General features: G+C 38.4%; 1 protein-coding gene across 6 annotated transcripts in view; it reads left to right on the forward strand.

The window, feature by feature from the left end:
* The first annotated feature begins 12813 nt into the window (after positions 1-12813).
* Positions 12814-24791, forward strand: part of Scml2 (Scm polycomb group protein like 2) — a 73111-nt gene continuing 61133 nt past the window's right edge. For 5 of the 6 annotated variants that reach the window (XM_047538203.1, XM_047538204.1, XM_047538206.1 and 2 more), the window contains exon 1: positions 13468-13556. In XM_047538203.1, coding sequence (XP_047394159.1) covers positions 13545-13556 — 12 coding nt within the window. In that variant the 5' untranslated portion in view covers positions 13468-13544. Of the gene's footprint in view, positions 12873-13467; positions 13557-24791 lie in introns of those variants that run through there. The other variant, XM_047538205.1, reaches the window with a different exon arrangement.

Consider the following 24791-nt stretch of genomic DNA (forward strand, 5'->3'; position numbering starts at 1 on the left):
TTCATTCCTGTTTCCTGACAGGACCCTCATTTTGCTTTTGACTTCCCCCTCCCTTTCTCCATATCCTTCATGTATAAATCTCTCTAAATCCCTTCCTCCCTTCCTTTCTTTTTTGTCCTTTTTCATTTGCTATTCTTTATTTCCTTTCTTCCTTTTTCTTTTTTCCTTTCTCTCCTCCTTTCCTTTCCCATCTTCTTCCCCCTCTGTCCTTCCCTCCTCTTCTTTCTTTCTTCTCCAACATGCACAAACCCTTGAGTTCAGTACCCAGCAACACACAAACATGAATTCATTCATTCCTGTTTCCAGACAGCACCCCAATTCTGATTTTGGCTCTCCCTTTCTTTTTCTGTATCTTGGATTTATAAATCTCCCTCCAAATCAGCCCACCTGCCCATCTTTGCTTTCTTCCTTTTTCTCTTTCTTTTCCTTCTTTCCTGTTGTCTTATTTCCTTCCTTTTGTTGCTTTTCCCTACCTTCCTTCTTTTCTTTTTTTCCCTTTCTTTTTCTTTCCTAGCATGCACAAAGCACTATTTTCAATCCCTAGCACGTGAATTCAATCCCAAACATGCCCACACACACACAAAGGAAAAAGAGAGAGACAGAGAGAGAGAAAAGAAAAATTCATTCATTCCTGTATCCTGACTGGACCCTAATTCCAACTTTGATTTCCTCCTTCCCTTTGTCTATATCTATCATTTATAAATCTCCATCAAATGTCCTTTTCTTTCATTTCTTCCTTTCTTTTTTCATTCCTGTTCACTTATTTCCTTCCTTCTTTTCTTTCTGTATGTCTTTTTGCCTTCCTTCCTTCATTTACTGTGGCTTCTTTCCCTCCTTCCCTCCTTTCTTCCTTTCTATTTCCCTCCCTCCCTTTCTGTTTTGCTTTCTTCCTTTCTTGCCCAGCCTGCATGAGACCCTGTGTTCAATCCCAAGCATCTGAGTTTAATCCTCAGTAACACACACACAAATTCATTCATTCCTGTTCCCAGATTGGATCCCAATTCCAATTTTCATTACCTCTTCCCTTTCTCTGTAATTCTGGATTTATAAATCTCCCCCAGAGTCAGCAGTCCTGCCCTCCCTCCCTTTCTTTCTTCATTTCTTTTTGTCTGTCTCTTTCTTCCTTTTTTCCCTATTTTTTCTTTCTGGTTGGCTCCTTTCCTTCCTTCCTTTTCTCTCTCTCACTCTTTTCCTAGCATGCACACCTAGTAATGTTAGTTGAACCCTAGCTGCTCCACGCACACCCCAAAATTCATTCATTCCTATTTCCTGATTGGCCCCTGATTCTGGTGTTTACTTCTCTCTCCGTTTGCTCTGTGTCCTTCATTTATAAGTCTCCCTCAAAGCCTGCCCTTTTTTCTACCTTTCTTTTTTGTTCTTTCTGTCATTCATTCTTTCCTTCATTTCTGTCTTTCTCTGTCTTTCCTGTTAGCTTATTTCCTTCCTTCTTTCCTTTTGGCTCATTTTTTCCTCCCTCCGTCCCTCCCTTGCCCTTCCCTTCTTGTTCCCTCCCTCCTTCCTTTCTTTTTCTTTCTTTGCTCTTGTCTTATTTCCTTCCTTTCTCCCCCTTCCTCCTCCCTCCCTCCTTCCTTCCTTCCTTTCCTTCTCTCTTCTCCAGCATGCACAAGAACCTGGGTTCAGTGCCCAGCAAAACACACACACACACACACACACACACACACACGCACACACACAAACACACACACATTCATTCATTCATTCTGGACTGGACCCTGATTCTGATTTTGACTTCTTCCTTTCTCAGTATCCTACATTTATAAATTTTCCCCAAGCCAGCCCTCCTGCCTGCCTTTTCTTCCTTCCTTTCCCTTTCTTTTTTCTTTCTTTCCTGTTGGCTTATTTTCTTCCTTTCTTTTCTCTTCCGTCTCCCTCGCACCCTCCTTCCCTCTCTTTCTTTGCTAGCATGCACAATGGCCTGGGTTCAATCTCCAGCACATGAGTTCAATCTCCAGTACCACAAACACACAAAAATCCGTTCCCTCCTGTTTCATGTCTGGACTTTGATTCCAGTTTTCACTACCTCCTTTCCTTCCTCTGTATCCTTCATTTATGAATCTCCCCCAAAGCCCATCTATCTGCCCTTCCTTTCTTTTTCTTTCCTGTTGGCGTATTTCCTTCCTTATTTCCTTCCTCCTTTCCTTCCTCCATTCCCTCTCTCCTTCCGCCCCCCCCCCCACATATACAACTCCTCTTTTCTCCAGTATGTATAAGGACCTGAGGTCAACTACCCTCCCAACACAAAATTCATTCATTCCCTGTTTCCAAACTGGATCTGATTCTGATTTTGACTGCCCCTCCCTTTCTCTCTGTATCTTGGATTTATGAATGTTTCACACCTCACCTGCCCTTCCTGTCTTTCTCTTTCTGTCTTATTCTTTTCCCCCTTTCTTTCCTGTTGGCTTATTTCCTTCCTTTTTCTTTTCCTCCTGCCTTCATTTAATTTCTTTCTTTCCTTTCTTTCCTAGCATGCATAAGGCCCTGTTTTCGATCTCTAGCACCTGAGTTCAATCCCAAGCACCACTAAAAAAAGAGAAGAAAAAGAAAAATTTATTCATTTCTATTTCTTGACTGGATCTTGATTTCAATTTTGTCTTTCCCCTCTTTTCCCTCTGTATCCATCATTTATAAATCCCCCCCCCAGATTTCTTTGTCTTTCCTTTCTTTGTTATTCTTTCTCTTCCTTTTTGTTTTTCTTTCCTGTTCACTTATTTCCTTCCATCCTTTCTCTTTTTGCCTGATGTCTTTCTTTCTTGTGACTTCTTTCCTCCTTCCTTCATTCTTTCCTTTCCTTTCCCTCCCTTTATTCCTTCTCCAGCATGCACAGGCCCTGGGTTCAATCCCCAGCACCCAAGTTTAACCACCCCAAACAGTGGTTACACACACACACAGATTCATTCTTTCCTGCTTCCAGACTGGACCCTGATTCAGATTTTGACTTTTCCCTCCTTTTCTCTGTATCCCGAAATTATAAATCTTTCTCAAAGTCAGCCAGCCTGCCTGCCTGCCTGCCCACCTGCCCACCCTCCCTCCCTTTCTTTTTTTCTTTATCTTTCTGTCTTTCTCTTTCTGTCTTTCCTTTCTTTCTTTCCTTCCTTCTTTTTGTGTTATTTCCTTCATTTCCTTTCCTCTTTCTTTTTTCTAGCATGTACAAGACCCTGGATTCAATCCCTAGCACATTAGTTGGATCCCCAGCAAAACACACATGTAGTGCAAATGCACACACACACACACACACACACACACTCATTTATTACTATTTCCTGGCCTTCTCAAGCACCTTCTCTGAATAGTCAAATTTAGGTCTAAAACAAGGCCCTGGAATTTGAGTGATTCATGTATATACTAGGTTATTGTTATGAGCAAGCTGGCTTTGGAAACACTGATATTGACCAATACTTCTCAAACTTTAATATGCACACAAATAACCTGGGAATTTTGTTGAAATGAAAATTCTGATTCAGTAGGTTTGGTGTGGGGCCTGATACTCTGACTTTCCAATAACAAACTCCCAGATGATGCCAAAGCTACTAGTCTACCCTTTAAGTTTCGAGGATATAAAACAGTTCTGTCCAGTAGAACTTTCTTTGAGATGGAAATTTTCTGCACTGTCTAACATGGTAGCCCCTAGTCACATGTAGCTATACAGTACTTGAAATGAGGCTAGTACGACTGAGAGACTGAATTTTTAATGTTATTTCATTTCAACTAATTAAAAATCTTTTGTGGTGCTGGGATGGAACCCATAGCCTCACACATGCTAGGTAATACCACTGAGCTAACCCTCAGCTCCAATTAATTTAAATTTAATTTCAAATGGCCACATGTGGCTAGTGGCTACCATATTTATGGAAGCCAGATTGAGAACATACTTCAGGATAACTTGATGAAAGTAAGTAGTATAGAATCATTTAAGGATAGTAAATTATGCTGGTTTCTCAAACCTTTGATTTAGAAATTAGCATTCTCATCTAGTAAAGACTGTGAGTGTGCATTATTCCTGGAAACCTCAGTAGAGTTATGTAGTCTTTATAGTATGCTTTCTAAGAAATTTTTATTTATCTCGACTTTTTCAATTTGGTTTCTAAAATTTGTTTCTCAATTACAAAGTTTTCTAAAGTCAGTAATATTTAGGAAAGGAAACCAACTCATTTATTAAAATATTTATTGAAAAAATTCACTCTAACATAATCCTGAATGTCTAATTCAGAAATAGAAAAGCATATTTAGGACACTTGGCAACTGTTTACCAACGATTTAAAATACTTAAGGCTGTTCACACCAAAAAATATTTGCATTCATTTCCTTAGATTACCAGAAAGCTGACCTATGCAGCACTGCCAAAACATTTCATGAAACTTTAGTGTTTGCCTGTTTTTTGTGGAAACTGTGCTAGCAAATGGGTAGACGACAAGGACCTGATTGTTTATGACATTAAACCTTTAGTATGTTGTGCTTTGGAAGTTTGCAGACTTATGCTTGATATAGTTTTCTTTCCCTTTCTTAGCTGATGCTATTTAATAAAAATGGCTTGCACACTGTGGGGTTAGACAGAGATTCCCACAAAGTCACAGATTTCCATCTTTTCTCAAGCATATGGGTTGATAGTCCCCACCACTGGAAGGAGAAAAGCAGCCGTTGAGAGTACTGTGCTATTCAGGTCCCACTGGACCCAGATCTCCAGACCATGTGGTTGACTGACTCCCTCTCTCCAGATGCCAAGAAGCAAAGTTTGGGAAGACAACATGCTGGGATTGTGTGAAGGAGAGTTTGTTAGAAATTTCCAAAAACCAGGAGCTAAACAACTTTTTTGAGAAAAGAAAGAAAGGAGTCTCTTGTGTGAATTCCATGTTAGTTTGTCTGATTTCACTGTTCTATATTCAAAGTACACAGGATTTTTCATGAAGGACTATTTTTATTCATTTACTTAAACATGTAGAAAGAGTCCATTTGCTCCACAAGTAATACCTATTTTGTCTATAGGCAATATGTTAACTTTATTGGTAACTCTTACATTAAAATTGTTTGCTTGGGGGTGTTGCTCAGTGGTAGAATGCTTGCCTACCATGTGTGAGGCACTGGGTTAGATAGAGAGAAAGGTGAGGAAATTTTTTGTTTGCAGACTTATGCATCTAGCACAGGACCTGGCATATGATAGGGTCAGTATATATGTCCTCCCTGAATGAGGAATGAATGTACATTGAATGTCATGCACAGGCATCACAATGCTGGAAGTTGACTTTAGCTGGATGATCTGGAACAATCCTGAGAGAGAGTCAGTTCTGTTTTCCATTCAGTTTAGAGTCCACTGCACTTAGAATCAGTCAGAACAGAAAGGAGCAGAGCCTGCTTTAACCCAGGTCCCCGATTCCCTCATGCTTTGTCTCCTCCTCTCATGAGAGACCATAGGTGTTCGCAAACCATGTACATTGAAGCTGGGATTAGTGACACACACCTGTAATCCCAGCCACTTGGGAAACTGAGGCAGGAGAATTTCAAGTTCAAGGCCAGCTGCAGCAATTTAGTGGAGAACTCCTGTCTAGGGGGAAAAAAAAACTGGGGATATAGCTCAGTAGTAAAGCCCCCCCCCCATTCAATCTCTAGTACTAACAAAACAAAACAAACCAGGTACTTGGAAATAGAGGTACACTGCTATAAAACATACAGAACTTTTAAATTTTGGCTATATCTTTCTGAAATCAAGCCTTAGAATGCCAAAATGCCCCAAACATTGCCTTTCATTCTTTCCAACCCTTGCTCATCAAATCAATGTTGCTGTGTTCTCCATTTTAAAAAAGTCATTCCTAAATCTTGATGAGGGATATTTTTGGATTATAAAGCATTCTTGACTTATCCTGTCATTTCAAGGGAGTTATTTAAAATATTTTAAAATAGTAAACCTTTGGCTTTGAGTTTCTGTAATGTGTGTTTGTTACTGAAGTGGTGTTAATTCCATACTTACACCTTTTCAGCTCCTCACTTAAAATACATTTGCTCTTCTAACTGCCTTTTTTGAGAATGATCTTACTTTATTTTGGAGATTTTTCTTTAATTTATTTTGCCTAAATCTTTTAAGTTAACGTCAGGCTTAAATATCACTGTTTGGCAGCCCTTGACAAACAGCTATACTTCTCAAACTTTAGCCTGCATCAGAATCCCCTGGAGAACTTGTTAAAGAACAGATTCTGGACCCCATTTTAGGGTTTCTGATTCAGTGAGTTTGGGGAAAGATCCAAGAATTTGCATTTCTATACAAATGGCCAATAACTATATAAAAAAATGTTCAACATTTTTAACAATCAGGGAAATGCAAACCAAAACTACACTGAGATTTTATCTCACTACAGTTAAAATGGTAATCATTAAGAATATAAATAATAGCCAGGCATGATGGCTCATGCTTGTAATCCCAGTGATTTGGGAGGCTGAAACAGAAGGATCACAAGCTCCAAGCCAATGTTGGCAATTTAGCAAGACCCTGTGTCAAATTAAATAAGAAAAAGGGTTGGGGATGTAGCTCAGTGGTAGAGTACCCCCTAGATTTAACCCTTATACCACACCACACATACACACACACCCCAAATACTAAAAAATGCTAGCAAGTATGAGAGGAAAAGGAACACATACACTGTTGGTGGATTTCCACTATGGAGATCAGCATGGAGGTTCTTCAGAAGTCTAGGAATGGAACTACCATAGGCCTTAGGTATACCACTCCTCAGTATTTATCCTGAAGAACTAAAGTCAGTATGCTAAGCAATACATGCATCCCATGTTTATAGCAGTGCAATTCACAATAGCCAAACTAGGGAACCAACTTAAGTGTTCATCAGCAGATGAATGGATAAAGAATATGTGGTATATACACAATGGAGTTTCATTAAACCATAAAGAACAAAATTATGGCATTTGCAGGAAAATGGATAGAACTGGAGAGCATTATGTTAGATGAAATAACCCAGTCTTAGAAAGCCAAGGATCACTTGTTTTCTCTCACATGTGGAAACTAAAGAGAAAAAAGGGGGAAATCTCATAAAAATAGAAAGGAGACCAGTACAGTAGAGGAAGGGGACCAGTGGGCAAGCAAGGGTAGGTACTAGAGAATGAAATTGATTAAATTATGTGCTTGTACAAATTTGTTGTGATGAATCCCACTATTATATGTAATTATAATGCACCAATATATAAATGAAGGGGGGAAATAAAAATAATAAAAAAGAATTTGCATTTCTGATAAGTTCAGATAATGAGGCAGGTACTGGGAATTAAACTTTGAGAACTGCTGACCCTAAGAGATTAAGGCATTGAACATTAATAGCTGCTGATATCATAAAATGAGAGACAAATCAAGCATTATATGCTTCCTAATGGAATAATATATTGCCTATCACCCAGGAAGCATTCTTGATAAAGTTCTCACTACCCCCCAAAAAACCCTGCTTGAATCTTACCAGCACCTGAACTACCAACTTTTGGGAAATATAAATATGGCATAACATATTAAATCAGTGGGATACAGTTTGCAAACTCCCAAACATGGGAATCAGGATGCTTCAAATAATGAATTATAAGGGGCGGGGGGAAGAGAAATGGAGGAATCTACAGATTGAAAGAGATTTTGAAATCATATCATCAGTTGCAATGTGCGGGCTTATTTTTTAAAAGCTTTAAAAATGTGTATTTTATGGGACAATTCACATTTGAATAGTGAATGGCTATTTGATATTAAAAATTAATTTTCCAGATGTGGTGGCACTACCTTTAATCCTGGGTACTCAGGAAACTGAGAGAGGAGGATTTAAAATTAGAAGGTGGAGCTGAAGAGATAGCTCCTCTTGGAGAGTGCTCTCCTAGCATGCGCAAGGGCTCTGGTTAGAATCCCTGGACCCTGGCGGGAGAGGGGACTCTTTAAAGTTAGAGGGCAGCCTTTTTCTTTCTTTCTTTTTTTCTTTTTTTTTTTTTTTTTTACATTTGTGGTACTGGAGATTGAATCCAGGGCCTCATGCATGCTACGTACATGCTCTACCACTGAGCTACATACCCTGCCTTTGGTTGTATCCAATGTAACCACAAGGTCCTCATGAAGGAAAGGACGGTTGGAGCTTGAGAGGAGGAGATGTGATGATGATGATGGAAGCAGAGGTCAGAAAGAAAGAGAGCTTTGAGGATGCTATGCTTCTTGCTTTGAATATGTATGAAGGAGCCACAAACCAAAAAACGCAGGTGGTTTCTAGAAGTTGGAAAAAGCAAGGAAGCAGATTCTCCCTAGAGCCTCCAAAAGCAATGCTGAACCATTCTGGGCTTCCGACCTCCAAAGCTATAAGATAAACTTGTGTTGTTAAGCCACTAAGTTTGTGATTTGTTGTAACAGCAATAGATAGCTGGGTTATTCAGCTTTCTGTGACTATGATAATACCTAAGATAAATAGCTAAAAGGAGGAAAGGTTTATTTTGACTCATGATTTCAGAGGTTTTAGTCTTTGGTGGCTTGGCCCCATCATTTTGGGCCTATAGTGGCACAGTACATAGTGGAAGGAGCATGTGGCAGAGGAGGTGCATTTATCTCATGGCATCAGGAAGCTGGGGGGCAGGCGGAGGGTCTCAGTCTATCTGGTGTTCTCCAGGGCTGCTGCTGGAGGGCCAGTAGCCTCTTGTCACTGCTTGTCCCATATCAGGCTGCTTTTACAGGGATCACAGTTCCATTAAAAGAGTTGAGCAAAGCCCTTGGAGATGTTAACAGCAGCTATAAAGTTGTGCCATCTGTGATAGTTTCTGCAACTTTTTTGCTATATAACCTTCAATGGCTTCCCATTGACATAGAATGAAGTTTTGACACCTTAGCACAGCACTTCTAGACTTATCTTGATTGATCCCTTTGTATTTTGTTTGGCCCAGTGAACCTTTCCCTGATAAGATAGGGACCCTGCAATGACTTTTGATTACTTTGTGTTCAGTGTTCTTCCCCTCTCAACTCAAAAGTCTCTTCTTTTACCCTCCTAAGAAATAGGCACATGGGAACTAATAATTGCAGAATGTTTATTATCAATTTGATAGGATCTAAGTGCTTTTCATAGATTATCTTCTTTCATATTCACTCTTAAGACACTCTCTCCAAATTAATTTTATCCACTCATATAGTTCAGGGTATTATAGTGACTTTTCAACATGTGACAGGTTGGGAAACCCTTAAGTGCTATAGATATAGTGCCCCTGGTCTGTAATTTCTCAAAGACCTTACAGAAATATTTGAGGCCCCCATCCCCGTAGTTGGTTGGGGCTTCAGTAATGGTCCTAACAGGAACAGTAGGTACAGTCATATGTGATTTTGAAGAGAATTTAACTGGATTATTTATAGAGGCATGGGTAGATTTAAAGGAACCACCTAGGATGCCCAGGGACTAGTAAGAACTGGAAGCTGTCAGCTGAACCTTGCCCCACCTTCCCAAAGACCCAATGAGGACCAAAGCTGTGAAAGAGGAACCCCTACTAGAAGCTGTCATTATAGAACCACTGCTACTGCCACTGTCAGAACTGAGGTCGTAGAAGGAAAGGGATGGGGTTTGGATCAAATGGAGGATAACTAGCACAAAAAGTATAAAATCAAAATAATGTTTCAGTTGTCCACAAAACTAGTTGTCAGGTGGTCAATTGCAGTTCCATTCATATAGTTATACAATATCATATGGGTACATCTAAAACTGTTTGATATGATGAAGAGTGAGATAAGAGATCCTGTTCTTTTGAAGATTTTCAAACATCTGTCTTGCCTGTCTGTCCTCTGGCTGTAAACTTATTTTTTTTTTTATAGAATTTTTAGTTGTAGATGGACACAATAACTTTATTCTTATGTGGTGCTAAGGATTGAACCCGGTGCCTCATATGTGCTTGGTGTGCGCTACTGAGTCACAACCCAAGCCCTGGGTGTAAACTCTTGGAGTATTCAAATTGTCTTATTCATCTTGGTATTCCCACTTTTAGCAGAGCAGCACATAATAAGCATTCAATAAATCATTGATGTTTGAATGAAGGACTGAGTGAAATAATGGTGTGTAGTGTAGTGTTGGGGTTTTGGCAGTTTTCATAGCCTATAAAATACTTGGCTTTGGGGGGGTGGGGGGAAGGGAAAAAATGAATCAAACATCATTGCCCTATGTAAATTTATGATTACACAAATGGTATGCCTTGACTCCATGTACAAATAGAGAAACAACATGTATCCCATTTGTATACAAAAATAAAAAAAAATAAAATAAAATACTTGGCTTCGTCAAAGTTGGCTTAGATGTCAGGCATTTTATTGGTAAAATATTTATTTTTAAACAATGTAGGAATCCATTAGGTAAAGACTGTGCTTTTCTGATCAATTTGAATAATACTTTCTCATCAGTGACATAAGTGTAGCTGATTTCATTTTCCCCATTTTAAAAGTGAAAAAAAAAAAAACCCTGAGGCATGGAAAGATTCTAAAGAAATATAGTTAGTTAGTTGATGGAGTTGGGATTTCAGATGGTTTCCATTGCAGCTTTGTCTTTCTTTCATGACAATCCATGGCCTCTCTGTTAGGCCAGCTTCTCTGGTTTCCTATCACAGACTTCACCCTGTGATATTTTCCCAGAGAAGTTACTATTTTGAAGTTAGGAATATGGGTTTATTATAACCAACAAAAATGCTAAAACCAATTTATATCTTACCAATATGCGCTCTTGGTTTAATAAGAGGGCAAAAGGCAATTTGTTAGAAACAATCTGAAGACGTTTATAATCTTGGTTACTATTTTTATTAATGTAGTACCTAATCTATGGATTTTTTCATTAAGGTGACAACAACACAATTTCTGCTTACTTGTTAGACCTTGGATCTCTATAGTCTGCCAGATTTAGGATTCTGTGTTTTAGGGAGAAAGAAGATCATGAAATGGGAGAACTAGAGGGAGCCTTAACTAATCATCCTGTGATGTTAACTTTATGTATGCAGATAATATTGTTTCAGTATAGTAATGTATATTGATAAAAATCTAATTTAAACTTCTTATCTGGGAAAGATGATTATCTTTTCATTCTGTTTAACTAGTATTGAACTCTAAAGAAAGGTACAAAAGTAAGTAAATGCATTTTTGAGATACAGGATGATTTTGCATTGGACTTGGAGTGGGTAGGGCTAGCTATGTATCTTCTTTAAGGTTGTCACAGGTCTTGGACTGAGTCAAGAGCAAATTGACAGGAGCAGATTGCCCTGCTTGGAAAATAAATCATGAAAACCTGGATTTTATTAGCTTTAGTTCTTTACTCTTTTCAGTCCAAAGAGTCTCCTTGTTTTCAGTTTTCTAGGACACTTCCATATAATGGAAAAGAAATAGTGATGTTCTGAATTATGTTAATATTATCAAGAAGCAGTCTCATTTATTTTAGCAAAAGAGGAAAAAACAGGATATGTAAGTAAATAATTATTGAAAGTTTATGTGCATATACATAGTGTATGAGAAAAGCATGTGATTGATGACAAGGATGGAAGGGGTAGTTAGGAAATGTTTAAATATATGTTCAGAAGCTAATTACCACTTATTTGCTATGTGAGGAATATTCATCTTCCTCAGCTGTAAAGTGGAAGAAGAGTAACATGGTAGAAAAGTTGTGAAAAAGCACTGAGAATATTGGAGATTTTTATCTAAAGAGACTAGCATGATTTTCAGCACACAGAAAGCAGGTGCTCAATAAATGGTGACTATTATCATTATCAATAACTCATTTAATATGAGTGTAGTAAGAGTCACACTTCTATAAATCCTTTGGTGAGCATAGCCATTGAGAAGATGATGTTGTAATATAGATAATGCATAAGGGCTTCAATAATTTTAGTAGTGAGGCATCAGTGAGACAGGCAATTTAGCAGTCAGGATTCCTATAATTTAATAAAGAGTCCATATGTATAAAAGAGGTATACATGATAAGTCAAATCTTTCATATATAGAGTGTAGAGATGAATTTCAAATATTTCCATTGTTTCAGGATTAGAGACAGTGGCCACTAATTAAGAATTCAAGCCCCTGCCAACCCTGCTTGTTGCTAAGGGTTTGCTTAGATTCAATCTCTGTTCAGTTTCTTTCTGTTAAAGATCTTTCTGGCTTTAAAAAACATTTTTGAACTTTCCTCTTAGACCATTTGAACATTCTCTTCTGTATGTTATACAATTGATATGACTAAATCTGCGTTTCACATTGACTAGTCATTCTGTTTTCACCTTAAAGTTTACTTCAGTTTGACATTTTTTCCATTTTTGAAGGATTCAAGATCAGAGAAATTTGATTTTGTTATTCAGTACTGTTTAGATACAATAGAAACCACTTTAATTTGGCTTTTAATACTGCAAAAGTTGTGGATGAAAATAATTTTATTTTGTATAGTAGAAAATGGATATATTATTTGGGGCTTTTTAGGGGGTTCAGTTTTGGTTTTAGGCTCTGATTTCAGAATTATTTTAAAATTACATCATGCTCTATACATAAAGGCGATCACAGCTGCAAAACCTACAACCAGCTCTAGAAATAGTTGCAGAGAGGGGAGGCCTGCCAATAGTTTACTTTTGGCTAACATAGAACATTGTATTATTTTTTTCAAACAAAAGTTTGAAATCTGCTTATATCCAAACCCACGAGGGACAGACGTTTTTCTTTCTGTTTGCAGAATTTTGTGCATTGAGATTGGTGGGCCGGGTTACGGCTATTCTTTCTCCTCCTCCCTCTTTTGGTACCACCTCCACCTGCGCTACCGCTACCGTTTCGGCCCAGAGCGAGGGAGATCGGGCAGAGGGTACCCTAAAATGCACTCTCGGGTACACTTCTGAGCACATTCAAGTCGGTGAGCAAATTACTTCCTCCTCGGAGTAATTTAGTGTCTGTTAGCTCAAGCCTGGGTTGAAAGGAACAACTATTCCAGCAGTAGGGCTGGGAGGGGATTGCGTGGCAAAAACCCATGGGAGTGGGGGAGCTGTTTCAGGGAGTATGCTGCAACCCGCGAAGGAGTGGCTTTGCTCAAGCTGCTGTAACAAGCGACTTTTTCTCTGCTGCTCGAACTTGCTTGAGTTTCTAGGGAAGCGCCTGTTTTTTGGGTGGGTGGCCAGGGTAGGTGGTGACTAGGAGTTGAAGGGGAGCGAGTTCTCGGGATGGAACTTGACGCAGACTCGGGGGGGCCTTGAGTGCATTGGCTGTGACTGATATTTTTTTGGTGGGGGAAGATAAGGGAAACCTGCCAAAGGCTTTCCCGGGCTCTCAGTGCCTCACTGATGGCCACTGCCCGCGTTCGTGCTCGTGCGGGCTGACTGCTCAAGTACCTGGCACGCGGCAGCGGTCATAGGGCGTGCTCGCGGCAACCGCAGGGCACGCGGGCCGGTCGCGGGGCGGGGGCGGGGCGGCGGTGGCGGTTGCGGGGCATGCGCGGCTCCGCGCGCGGCTTCTCAAAAATGGCGGCGGCGGTGTGAAGATCGGTACCGGCTCGCGGGACTAGTGTGACAGAATTTCGTTGCTGTCGAGGATGAGACCCGAGGTGCGTGGTGACTCCGGGCTCCGTGAGGAGCGGAGAAAAAGAGTTGTGGCGTCCGGACCCTGATCGTTGTCCCTGGGGCGGGAGGCGGGGAACCTTAGGCAGCGCGTCCCGCGCGAGGAACGCCCCCTCAACGCCCCACCGGCGTCCCGCTTCAGCTGGGCCCGGTACCCCTGTTGCCCACCCTTGGCGGTCTCCTCCCCGGGGCCATGGCTCCTCTGACCCTCACAGCGCGCTTCGCGAACCTACCTCAGCAGTTCTCGCGCCGCCCCTCACACTTTTCCCGGAGCCCCTTCGCCGGTGGCGGGCCCATATTGCCCGCGGCGTTCGGGCGGCGGGCCGCGGCCCCTCAGACGCTCCCTTGTCGACAACGCTCTCACCTGCTGTCTCCCCGGGGTAGGTGGGGCCGGGCTGGGTCTGGGGGCAATGCGGATAGTTGGCGGAGCTCAGAGGCAGGGATGACTTCGCGAGGTCTGGGCTCAGACGCGCCCGGGCGCCTTCCGGGACTTGTGAGGTAACTTTTGGATTTTGTGAGGGAACGTCAGCCCGGAAGGATGCGTCTGTGGCGGGGAGCGGGCGCGGGTCCCGGTGCCAGGTGCGCGCCGCGGGGCTCCCGGCAGGGACTGGGTGCGCCGGTCGTTCGCCTTCGAGGTGAAGTGGGACAGCATGGCGGGCGGGAGGGTGAGGGGGCTCCGAGTCTCTCGAGGGACCGCAAGGCGGCAGCGCTCCCCGAGTCGTCCATCGCGGCTTGAGTCCGGGGACCACTGCTGCTGCCTTTTAAAAACAGCCCTGAAATGGTTCCTTACATTGCCTGCTTGTTTTCACCTGGGTAGTGCTTGTGAGTAAGAAGAGGCAGGGGGAGAACTAGTGGGGGGGGGTGCGGATTTGGTCGATTGTGCGCGGTGAGCGTATGCTTGGCTTCACCTTCTGAACCGTACTCGCCGCCGCCTCCCAAGTGTTCCGCCAGCTCTGTACTTAGCCTCCAGGGCTGAATCTGTTCGCCGCTGCCTCAAATGTTTGGGCAGCTCAGATATTAGCTTACAGGTTCCTATTTAAGAGTATTGATTTTTTTTTTTTTTTTTTAAGATGAACCCTTGTGCATCACAAAGTGTGTTCACAATTTGAAATTTGCCTGTTTTGAAGAATTAGAAGACGAGCCTGTAGGGTGACTTTAGAACATTTAGGAAGTGAATAGTTCGGTTAGTAGAGGGAAACTGAGGCAGGGAATGTGTTTTGCTTGTGATCAAATGATTTTCAAAATGATTGGAGATGTCTTTTTTCCTCCCAATTTCAGATACTGCTGCATTTTAATGCTTTCAGAGCTATTCATATTTCTGTTTTGAGGAAAGTATTTTAAGATGTACCTTTGTGGAGTACAATTTCCTATGATGAGCAGTTGTATTATATCAGTAGTTCATACATGCATATTTCTTTTCAGTAACTGGGAATGTTCTTCAGCAATGGCAATTTTTTCTTCCTTGCCATTTTCCCCCCTTAATTATTAAATAACGTTTTTCCAGTGATGACTGTTCTTTCAGGCTCTGATTTTGTATATTAATGGAAGGAATGTGAAAATAAGCTTTTGCAAGTGAGTCCAATTGGGATTTTGAGAAAGGAGTGAGTTTATGAGCACTTACCTGCTGTCTTTTATTTGTTCTGCTATAGCTTTAAAAAAGACTTAAATACGGCTTAAAATGGCTTTGAGATTTTTGAATATGTTTCATATATATTGTGCACCCTTATAAGCTTCTTAAGGGTATATACCTCTTAACTCTAGAGAACCCTGTTTATTTTATTTTGAAATTGGTAGTTTGGGAGAAAAGATTACTATAACTGTACTGCATTGTGTGTGAGGATGCTTTAAAACTGATGATGTCATAAATGTACAAAGTACATTGGAGTAGGTATTAAAGAGATGGTATCATTATTTCTCATGAGGCAGTTAGTTGGTCAGTCCTTTTGATTTATGATTCAGCCAGTGCGTCTTTATTAAGCACCTGTGCTGTCCTGAGTATGAAGTTCAGTTCAAGGAACATTTATTCAGGGTCTGCTGCTATGTGTGCTAGTTTCTGATGTTTAAGGCTTTCCACCAGTAGTTTATTCCTGAATATTTCAAGTTTATAACTAAGAAAATCACTATGAATGTAGAACAAGTATTCCTTCTATTTAAAGGGCAAGCTCAGAGTATTTTTGTCATAATTTCCTAAACAAAATTCTGGTTGTAATTGCGAGTTACTTCTGACTTACGTGATCTTAACTTTGTGCCTTTTCTGTTATGATTATATAAAGTTGTGCATTTTTATGGGAGGTTATTTTCTGTGTCAAACTAATAACATGTTTAGGCTTGAGGGAAAAATGAATTGCTGGTATAAATTGAAATCAATTGGAGATTGGGTATTTTTTAATGTTAAGCAGCTACGCTTATATGTCCAAGTAGTTTAGGCTATATTTTTAACTTATATTTATTTTAAAAATATTTTTGTAGTTGTAGGTGGACAGCATGCCTTTATTTTTATGTAGTGGTAAGCATTGAACCCAGTGCCTCACATGTGCTAGGCAAGTGCTGTGCCACTGAGCTATAGCCCCAGCCCTTTAATTTACTAATATTTAAGGCACTTTTCTTCTTTCAAAATATTTTACAAATCTCTCTGGGTTCAAAAATAACAAGGGCTTTGATGGTCAGCTATATGCCACATGTGACTCATTTTCTTTTGGGTTTGTTCCTTTTTAGCTGCCTGCCTGTTCCTCCCAGATGCTTCCTATAGCCCCTCTTCCTGCCCTGTTCTCTTTGCTGTTGGTGTCTGTTTCTGAATCAGCGAAATGGTCAGGGTAATCCTGTGCTCTCGCTGAGAAATAATTGACTATGGTAAAGTGCCTGGAAAAGGCTGAGTAAATACCAAGTCTTTTGAATGAAAACGAGGAAGATCCAAATCTCAATTTTAGTTTGAGCTCTTGAAGGATGGGGGAGGAAAATTTCACTTGAGTATTTTATTGCCTCTCTCTTTGGAGTAATATTAATGACTTGTAACTTTAGTAACTGGAACACTGGTGATGGGTGCAAGGGATCCTCTGCTATTTGAGTTATTGGTCACCTCTAGCCCTTTTTTGCCAGGTTCCCTGTCTGCCCTCCCCTCCGGTTTATACCAGCTTTGTTCTCATTCCACTTGTGCATGGAGCTTTGAGCTCATTTTCTCTATTAGCTCCCCTACTTGGGAATTGCTCTGTATCCTCATAGTTATATTCCTGGTTTTTAGGATGTGCAAGAACAAAGTGAGCTCTGCCAGCTATCAGAGTTAGAGTTGTGAGCTGAATGTGGTATGGAGACTGATCTGACATTGCCAAGAGATGTTTTGTGGTTTGGAGTGAGCTAATCAAGCACTCCTAAGAATTTCGGAACCATTATTATTGATGTCTGAGAATTAGTATATAATAGCTTAGAATTTGTTATGATTGATTGCAGAAACTGAAAACCTGGAAATGTTAAAATGGCCAGTGTTGGTGTTTTTCAAAAGTTTACCTTTCCTGCTTGGAATCTTAATAGTCATGATCTTTTTATTTTGGGAAAATAGATGAAAGAAAGCATTTCCATTTATCTTAGATAAAAATAGTATAGTTAATTTATACCTTGGTAATAAATACTTATTAAATTTAGTGTTAAGTGTTTTTAGACTCTAACGAGCTTGAGTTTTGGTTACTCTAAGCATAGAAATGCCTTTACTTCAGTAGCATCTCTTTTATAAAAAGGGTAGCAGAGGTGGTGGTACCTAAAATGGGAAAACTAGAGGAAATTTTAGAAACTGAGATTTGAAATGAGCATATGCTCTTTGGCTTTCATGAGTAAGGCATTTTTAGTTATTTTGCTTTTATGTTTAGTATCTGTAAACCTTGGTAACCATAGAAATAATAATACGGGTAGTTTTTATGCTGTGATTAAACATGTCCCTAAACCTTTCTCTGCTTTCATTTTCCTGGCATGTGATGGAAAGATTTTAAATAAGAAATGGGGATAATCTTGTGAAAAATGGTAAGTTTTTTGGTTCTCATAACAGTTTATATTAGGGTGCTCTGCCTCTTAATTTTATGATCATCTGACGTACATTAGATAAATTCTTAAAAGAGTTAAATAGAGTAAGCTCATTGAATCTTCATGTGTAAAGAGCTGGGAAACATTTGAAGATAGCTTTTGACTACTTACTCCTCATGACTTGGGTTTATGACCATGGTTCTGCCCCTTTCCTAGGTTTATAGGAGCAAACTGTTTTAAGAGCGGAAAGAGAGTGCCCACCTTTTGTAGTAATGTGTCATTGTAAACTTTAGAAGGGACAGATACATTACAATTCTATGGCATACCTTGAGGATACTTTCTTTTCTCAGGGAAAAGTTAGTGAGTCTCTATTTGCTTCTTGTCTTCAGAATACACATTTGATTTTTCTCAACCTGTTTCTGAAAAGGATTAACCGATGTAGAATTCCAAACAAACAGCTCCGTTTGTTTGGTATGTACCTTATAGCCTTGACATAGTTATTTAAGCATATGTATTTGACATAGTTCTTGTTTTGTTTTGTTTTTGTTAAGATTTGGTTGCTTTTCCTACCTTGCATCAGTTTTAGCTGGTATAAGATTCTGATTTTTTAAATTAGAACCTGAATCAAATGTACTTCTTCAGTTCTCTGTATTCAGTGCCTTTGAATATGGTTGGAAATAGGTGCCCTTTGCTTTGGTTCTTTGATGTTTTTTCCTTTGAAAAAATTTGAAAAGTATTATTAAATTATTAAAAAGTTTTTCAATACACATTAAAGCTATTTGAAAAGTAATCAGTATTAATTAGTTTTTATAGTTTTAGTTTTAAACTATCCTGGTAGAGTTTCATAATTCAAATGAAAGTGTCTTTGATACTGAGGTATCATTATTCAGATAGTAATCAATAATAAGTTATGTTTATATGCTTAGTTTTAGATTAGTTTAGAAACTCATTTGAGATTTTTTTTCCTAGTGAGATTTTGAGAAGTTATTCAAATATTTAAATGAGTAATTTGCTGACACCTGCCTCATGTTTGAAGTATTGTCAGGGATGATTAGTTTTCTGGTCACTTTAGATTGTGGTTTATTGCTTGCTGTTCCGCAGTCTGTTGTCTAGTGGGGATTGTTGTTGTCATTATTTCCATTATTTCTTCTAGGACTAGTGTTAGAAACCATAAATCTAGACTGTAGTGATAATAGGAACAGGCTGTAACCTGATCCAGTTCTTTTGTCAAAATGTCCCACCATGAGCTGCCTGTAGTAAATTGACATGCCCTGCCATTAACTCCAGTCCTTCACAGATGTCTGTGGGCAGCAGGTCTTTAGGCAATTAGCCTGTGGCTGTTCTTTAAAACCTGAGGAATTTACAACTATAAACAGGGATTTTGGCAACCCCTGACTTGTCCTTCATTTCTCTATTTTCTGACATAACATACTTCTTAACCGAATATATAGCTTCTGCATAAATCATTTTAAAATTGCAAGTGATTGATGTAACTTGTAGGTTATAGTTTTTTTAGATAACTTAAAAATTCTTGAAAATAGTTGTCATCTTGGATTTGTTTTGACACAGAAAAACATTAATTTCTAATTTGTTAGGGGTAGATTTTACTAAGACATAATTAAAATTACTCCTCTAGAAACCTTAAGTTGCCCCAGTAGACTTGATTTGATAAATTCTTAGTACCAAAAAAATGTTCTTTCTTAATATTGATTACTCACAATTCAAAGATGGAATTTGTTTTTTAAATGTAGATGCAGCATTAGTGTTTAGTTTTTCCCTGATGACTTTTACAGATGTCATAAAATGGAACATTTGATTATTTTATTGACTTTTGTGAATTTAGATAATTGTGCCATCTTAAAATGATGTCCAGTTGAAGTTATGTATGGTGATAAGAATGGATATATACACTTTTTCAGCAGAAGAGGACGAGCTCATTTTGGACAGCAAAAGAGTTTGGTTTCTTAAATATGTGGTGTTTGAGGTGGTTGTGAAGCATTCAGACTGGTGATCATTTGGCTAGCCTAGAAATTTTGGAGAGAGTTTGAGAGGAGAGATGCTGATGTAGGAGTCATTTGCATAGGTGTGTTGTGTCAGCCACAGAAGAGAATCATGAGGAAGACTAAGTGACTAGGGAAGATTAATGACTAAGACAGAAGGAGGAAGTAGATACAAAAGGATAATAGAGGTAGAACAACCAGGGAATAACACATACTTTGAGGCCAGGAGAAGAGAACTGCTTGGAATGGGGGCTGGCTTTTCACAAAGGGCTCCTGAAGTGTCAAGGAGAGCGAGGACTGACGAGGACTGACGGACTGACACACTGAATGAGGTTTGATGTCTTGAAGTTAATTAGGGTCTTGGAAAGCAATTAAAGGACACTAGGAAGGTAGAGGCCAGATTGCGGAAAGGGAGGTCTCCTAGTAACTCTGCTCCATTTTATGGGTGTGTGTTAGTACTGATACTTATTACTGTAACTCTGGTCATCAGAAGAAGGTTAGTCAGGCTGGTAAAAACTGCTGTGTTGCCAGCATTTTTAAAAAATATTTTTAGTTGTAGGTGGACACAATACCTCTATTTTATTTATTTTTTTATCTGGAGCTGAGGCCTCACACATGCTAGGTGAGCACTCTACCACTGAGCCACAACCCCAGCCCCGTTTCCAGCATTTAATGCATTTCCCACTTAAGACTGACTGATTTATTTATTTTATTTTTCAGTGCTGGGGTTTGAACTTGATCTCACACATGCAAGCATTCTGCCACTGAGCTGCATCCCCAGCCCCCCTCACTTAGGATTTTTTAACTTCTGATGAGTTTTTCAGGATGCACTTCCCTTGTAATTCAAGGAACATCTGTATATAATATAGTTGAGAATCTTTTCTATACTAATAAAAATTCAGATATTGTCTCCATTGGGGTTAAATGCTTTTTATAAGCACTTTATTTTAAAGGTGAATTTCAACAGCTTCAAATGGGAAGTTCAGTGAATAAGTCTAATAATGAATGTTTAAATTTGGACATCATTCCCTCTTTAGGAATTTGGGAAATATGGAAGCAAACCTTGTTGTTGTTCTAGGCACAAATTTATTTTTTTCAGCTTTACTGATTCTTACTCTCTCTCAAGTTGAAATTCTGTATCCATCTTATAACACTGGATCAGTGGCCTAAAGTTGAAAAGAGCCCTGGGAGATTTCTGTCAAGCTTGTTTAGTTCCTGTCCTTGTCAAAATGTTTACCCTTTTTGACTCTTCAGGTAGTAATCTCTAATTAGAGACTCAAGGTGTAGTTTGCCTTATCTTAAAAAACAAAACAAAAAACTGGAAGGGGGAAAAAAGAGAAAAGAAAGAAAAGGGAAAAACTTCAAAACAGAAAATAAATAATCCAAAGGCCCCCAAATCTTAGAATTATAGACCTATTCATTTGCTAAATAGTTCTTTAAAACTTTTTTTAAAAAATAAATTGTAACAATTCTGTCCAGAATCAGGTAAGAGCAGTGGTAGTTTTAAAGGTAATAATCATACTGTTATTCACTGTTTATATTGTTTAATGTTACTGAGAAAATGTTTTAAAAGTAAAATTTTTGAACCATTTATTGATTTCTTTATCATCTCAATTTTAAAACAGTATACAGTTTGCAGACCAGATAGTTTTATAGAAGATCCCAGATTGTTCATACTGTTCAAAGTCTGCTAGATACAACTACTAGATTTAGTACAACTGGTCTTTTGTAAGGAAATGTCAATGTCAGATACTATAAAATGGTACTAAACTAATACCTTTTTATTTTGGCTTATTTATATTCAAATGTTTTTTAATTCAGTGGAGTTGTTCCTAATACACATTTAGTGAAGCAACTACTCATTGTGCTGGAAAAAACAAACAAAACTTTAAATTTTTTTGCACCCTAAATTTTTCTCTCCTACATAATACAGAGAACTGCTTTGGAGGTCTTTTGTAGTGCCAAAGAAATTCAAAGCATATCAAGAGCAAAGATAAGCCTTTTTGTAGTTTGCCTTGCAGACTAGCACTGTGGAAGTGAGGTATATCTATAGAATGTCAGGTTCCTAATTTTTTGCAGAAAGAACAGATGTTCTTATCTCCATAGTGTATATTTATTTGAGGCTCCCTGAGGATTCATCTGTGGGTTAGTTGATGTTACTCAGTTTTTACCAATAGATAATGGTAATCTATTCTTCAGTCATTTCTATCCTTTTATTGTGACTGAAAGACATCGGTGATTTACAGTGTAATGCCTGGGACATTTTAAGATGAACAGTAGAATTCATTTTTATTTCTTTCTCAAATTATAAAGATAGTTTCTGTTTAATTAGTCACTATTTCTTTATATCAGGCTCTTTACAAATTTCCCCTAGTATTCATTCCTAGGAAAATGTTTGCCTTTCCTATTGAATTTGTATGTACTTTTATCTTGTAGGGAGATTAATATAACCCGAGTTTTTTTTTTCCTTTTCATTTTTGCTACTAGGAAGCCCAGAGAGAAATTAATTATTCAGATTGAGTACTAAAAATTTCCCAACTAACTAGTATATTTTTATTCTTTTTACTTTAAGAAACTCTACTGTAAGTGTATTTTTTTATATTGGAACTGCTAATCCTTTTTTAAAACAGCAAAGTATAAGACATGAAAAGTATATAGAAAATGGTGAAAAGTTTTGGTGATCAAGCATAATGTTTGATATAGTCATAAATTTAAAAAATTACCCCCAAATCCTAGTAAATTTTACCTACTTTGGTGTTTATCACTTTTTTTAGATTGCAAAATAAGTAATAATTTGTCCTGCTTTGTATCAAACTTGTGAATAGTGGAATTTTTCCTTGAGGCATGGATTTTTTAAAAGAGCATTTATTTATTGTCCAATTTTCATTTTGGCTAAAAATGTTGGCATTATGAATTTATAATATGGACAGTTTCATTAGAAGATTATTGATATATGGACTTTGGAAAGCACATATTTAAAAAGGGTTCAAATATATCTTGTATATGGGCTTGCATATGTGGTTTTTAAAAATTGAAAGGATATACAACACATGGTTAATGATAGGTATTATTTGGGAGTTGGGGATTTAGCCCAGTGGCAGAGCGCTTGCCTAGCATGTGCAAGGCCCCTGAGTTTGGTCCTCAGCCCTGGGGGGGTGGGGGTGGGGTGGGGAAAGCTATGCTACAGGTATTATTCGATGGTGGGATTATAGGTGGTTTTTTCCCCCCTCCTTTTAACTTATCTGTATTCTAATTTTGTGGGGGGTATGGGTGATGATGAATGTGTAAAAAAAAAAAAAAATCCAATTTTTAGGGGTTTACAAGGCCATTTTGGCTTACTAAGGGCCAAAAGCTATTTTCAGTTCTATCCTAAAGGAAGTAATATATTCATGAATAATTATCTCAGAGTTATCCAGCCCAAGTTGGTATTGTTTCTTTTGGTTTTAGTTAGAATATATAACTTTTCTGATAATGCTATTAGTAGATGACAGCTACTTTTTTTGGTAGGATAAGGAACAGCCTTAATTTACACATGGAAAAATCAAGAAGCAGGAGGATCACAAGTTTGGGGCTAGCTCAGCAATTTAGTTAGACTGTCTCAAAATAAAAAAGTCTGGGAGTGTAACTGAGTGGTAGAGTGCTCCTGGGTTCGATCCTCAGTACCATCCCCCCCCCCCAAAAAAAAAAGAAATGATTTATTCTCTGAGTTTACTAGTAATGCTATGTCAATACCCAAATACTTGATGATTTTTCCTATGTGTAAATTAAGGCTAACTACTACATATATTTCATAGTGTAGTCATGAAAATAAAATGAGATATAGTAGTGTAGGTAGCATACTCTCAATATTTGGTATAGGGTAGGTGTATGCTTATAAGAAATTGCCAGTTTTTACTTAGTCTTTTACTTATATAATACCATACAGATTTATGTATTTGCATTTGCAGCAAGTTTTTAGTCACCGTTTATTTACTGTCAGTGAACATTTGGTTACTTTTTAAAGTGCAGGTTTTGTGCTAGCTGTGGGAAAGCAGTAAGGAAGAATAGTGTATGGACCATATTCTCTATCACTTTACAGTGTCGGAGGAGAGGGAGTCAGGTAAGTCTTGTATCATACAAGACTTGCTTTGATACCTGTTAACAGCAGTGTGGAAACAGCCTGAAAATCCTCCACAGGAGCTCAGAAGGCAGAGGCCTTGCCTTGTTTCTTACAGGCGTAAACCTTAATACATAGAGTTATATCCATATGTCTATTAATAAAGTCACTTATACACATGAGATAGTAAAAGATTATTTTGTTGAATTGGTTTAAATTGATTAGCTTTTGTAGTTTAAAAGCTCAGTAGAGAAATAGTTTGTATATTTGAAGCTTTCTTTGAAATAGAATTCTCCTTTCATTAGGGATTTATTTTCTCTTCCAAGACTTGGGCCTTTTTAATAAAGAGGAAGATAAAATATTTTACTGTACAGTTTTATTTGTACAGTGCATGAGTTTGAGGTTTAAGACAGTTTGAGTAGTTAACACTTTCTAACACAGAAGTCTTTGACTAAACGAAAGCTTAAGCGTTTGGTTTGATCTTACATTTACTATTACAACAATGCCTTGATTGAGCGAAAAGTTACGCCTTTGCATATGGCAAATATAAAGCTTGGAAATAGGAATTAACGGGGGGAAAGTCAGGAGAGAAAACAAATCTCTAAAGAAATGTATAGATTTCAAATATTCAAAAAGAAATGTTTTAAAGTTTGGTGAATATTATAGAATATTCACTCGTGTTCACTTTGAATCTACCTTGTGCTCAGCACTGTTTGGGGTGCTAATGGAAAAAAAATACATATGACCATGATCATATTCTCTTTTAAAGGGAAGACTTTCATTTAACATTTAAACAATCAGTGTAGTAAAACATGGAAGCTACATGGACTTGAGCAAAAAAATGGTAAAGGCTATCTGTAGTGAAACAAAGTATATTTAGGACAAATGATTTTGATTTTATCATCACCTTGAAAGAATCCTTAAGCTATTGTAGTGGACAGGAGCTCACTTTTTATGGTAATTTCAAATAATTCACTGCATTTTAACATTGAAATTGTCATCTTTAAAGAACTAATTCAAGTGCCTCTTTTGAGAAGCCTTCTTGTATTTTCCTGGTTAATTGTGTCCTCTACCTCCCCACAAAGCACTATGTGTACCTCTCTTTTAATACCTGTATT

This window comes from Sciurus carolinensis, unplaced genomic scaffold (assembly GCF_902686445.1).
Source record: "Sciurus carolinensis unplaced genomic scaffold, mSciCar1.2, whole genome shotgun sequence".
Taxonomy (NCBI): Eukaryota; Metazoa; Chordata; class Mammalia; order Rodentia; family Sciuridae; genus Sciurus; species Sciurus carolinensis.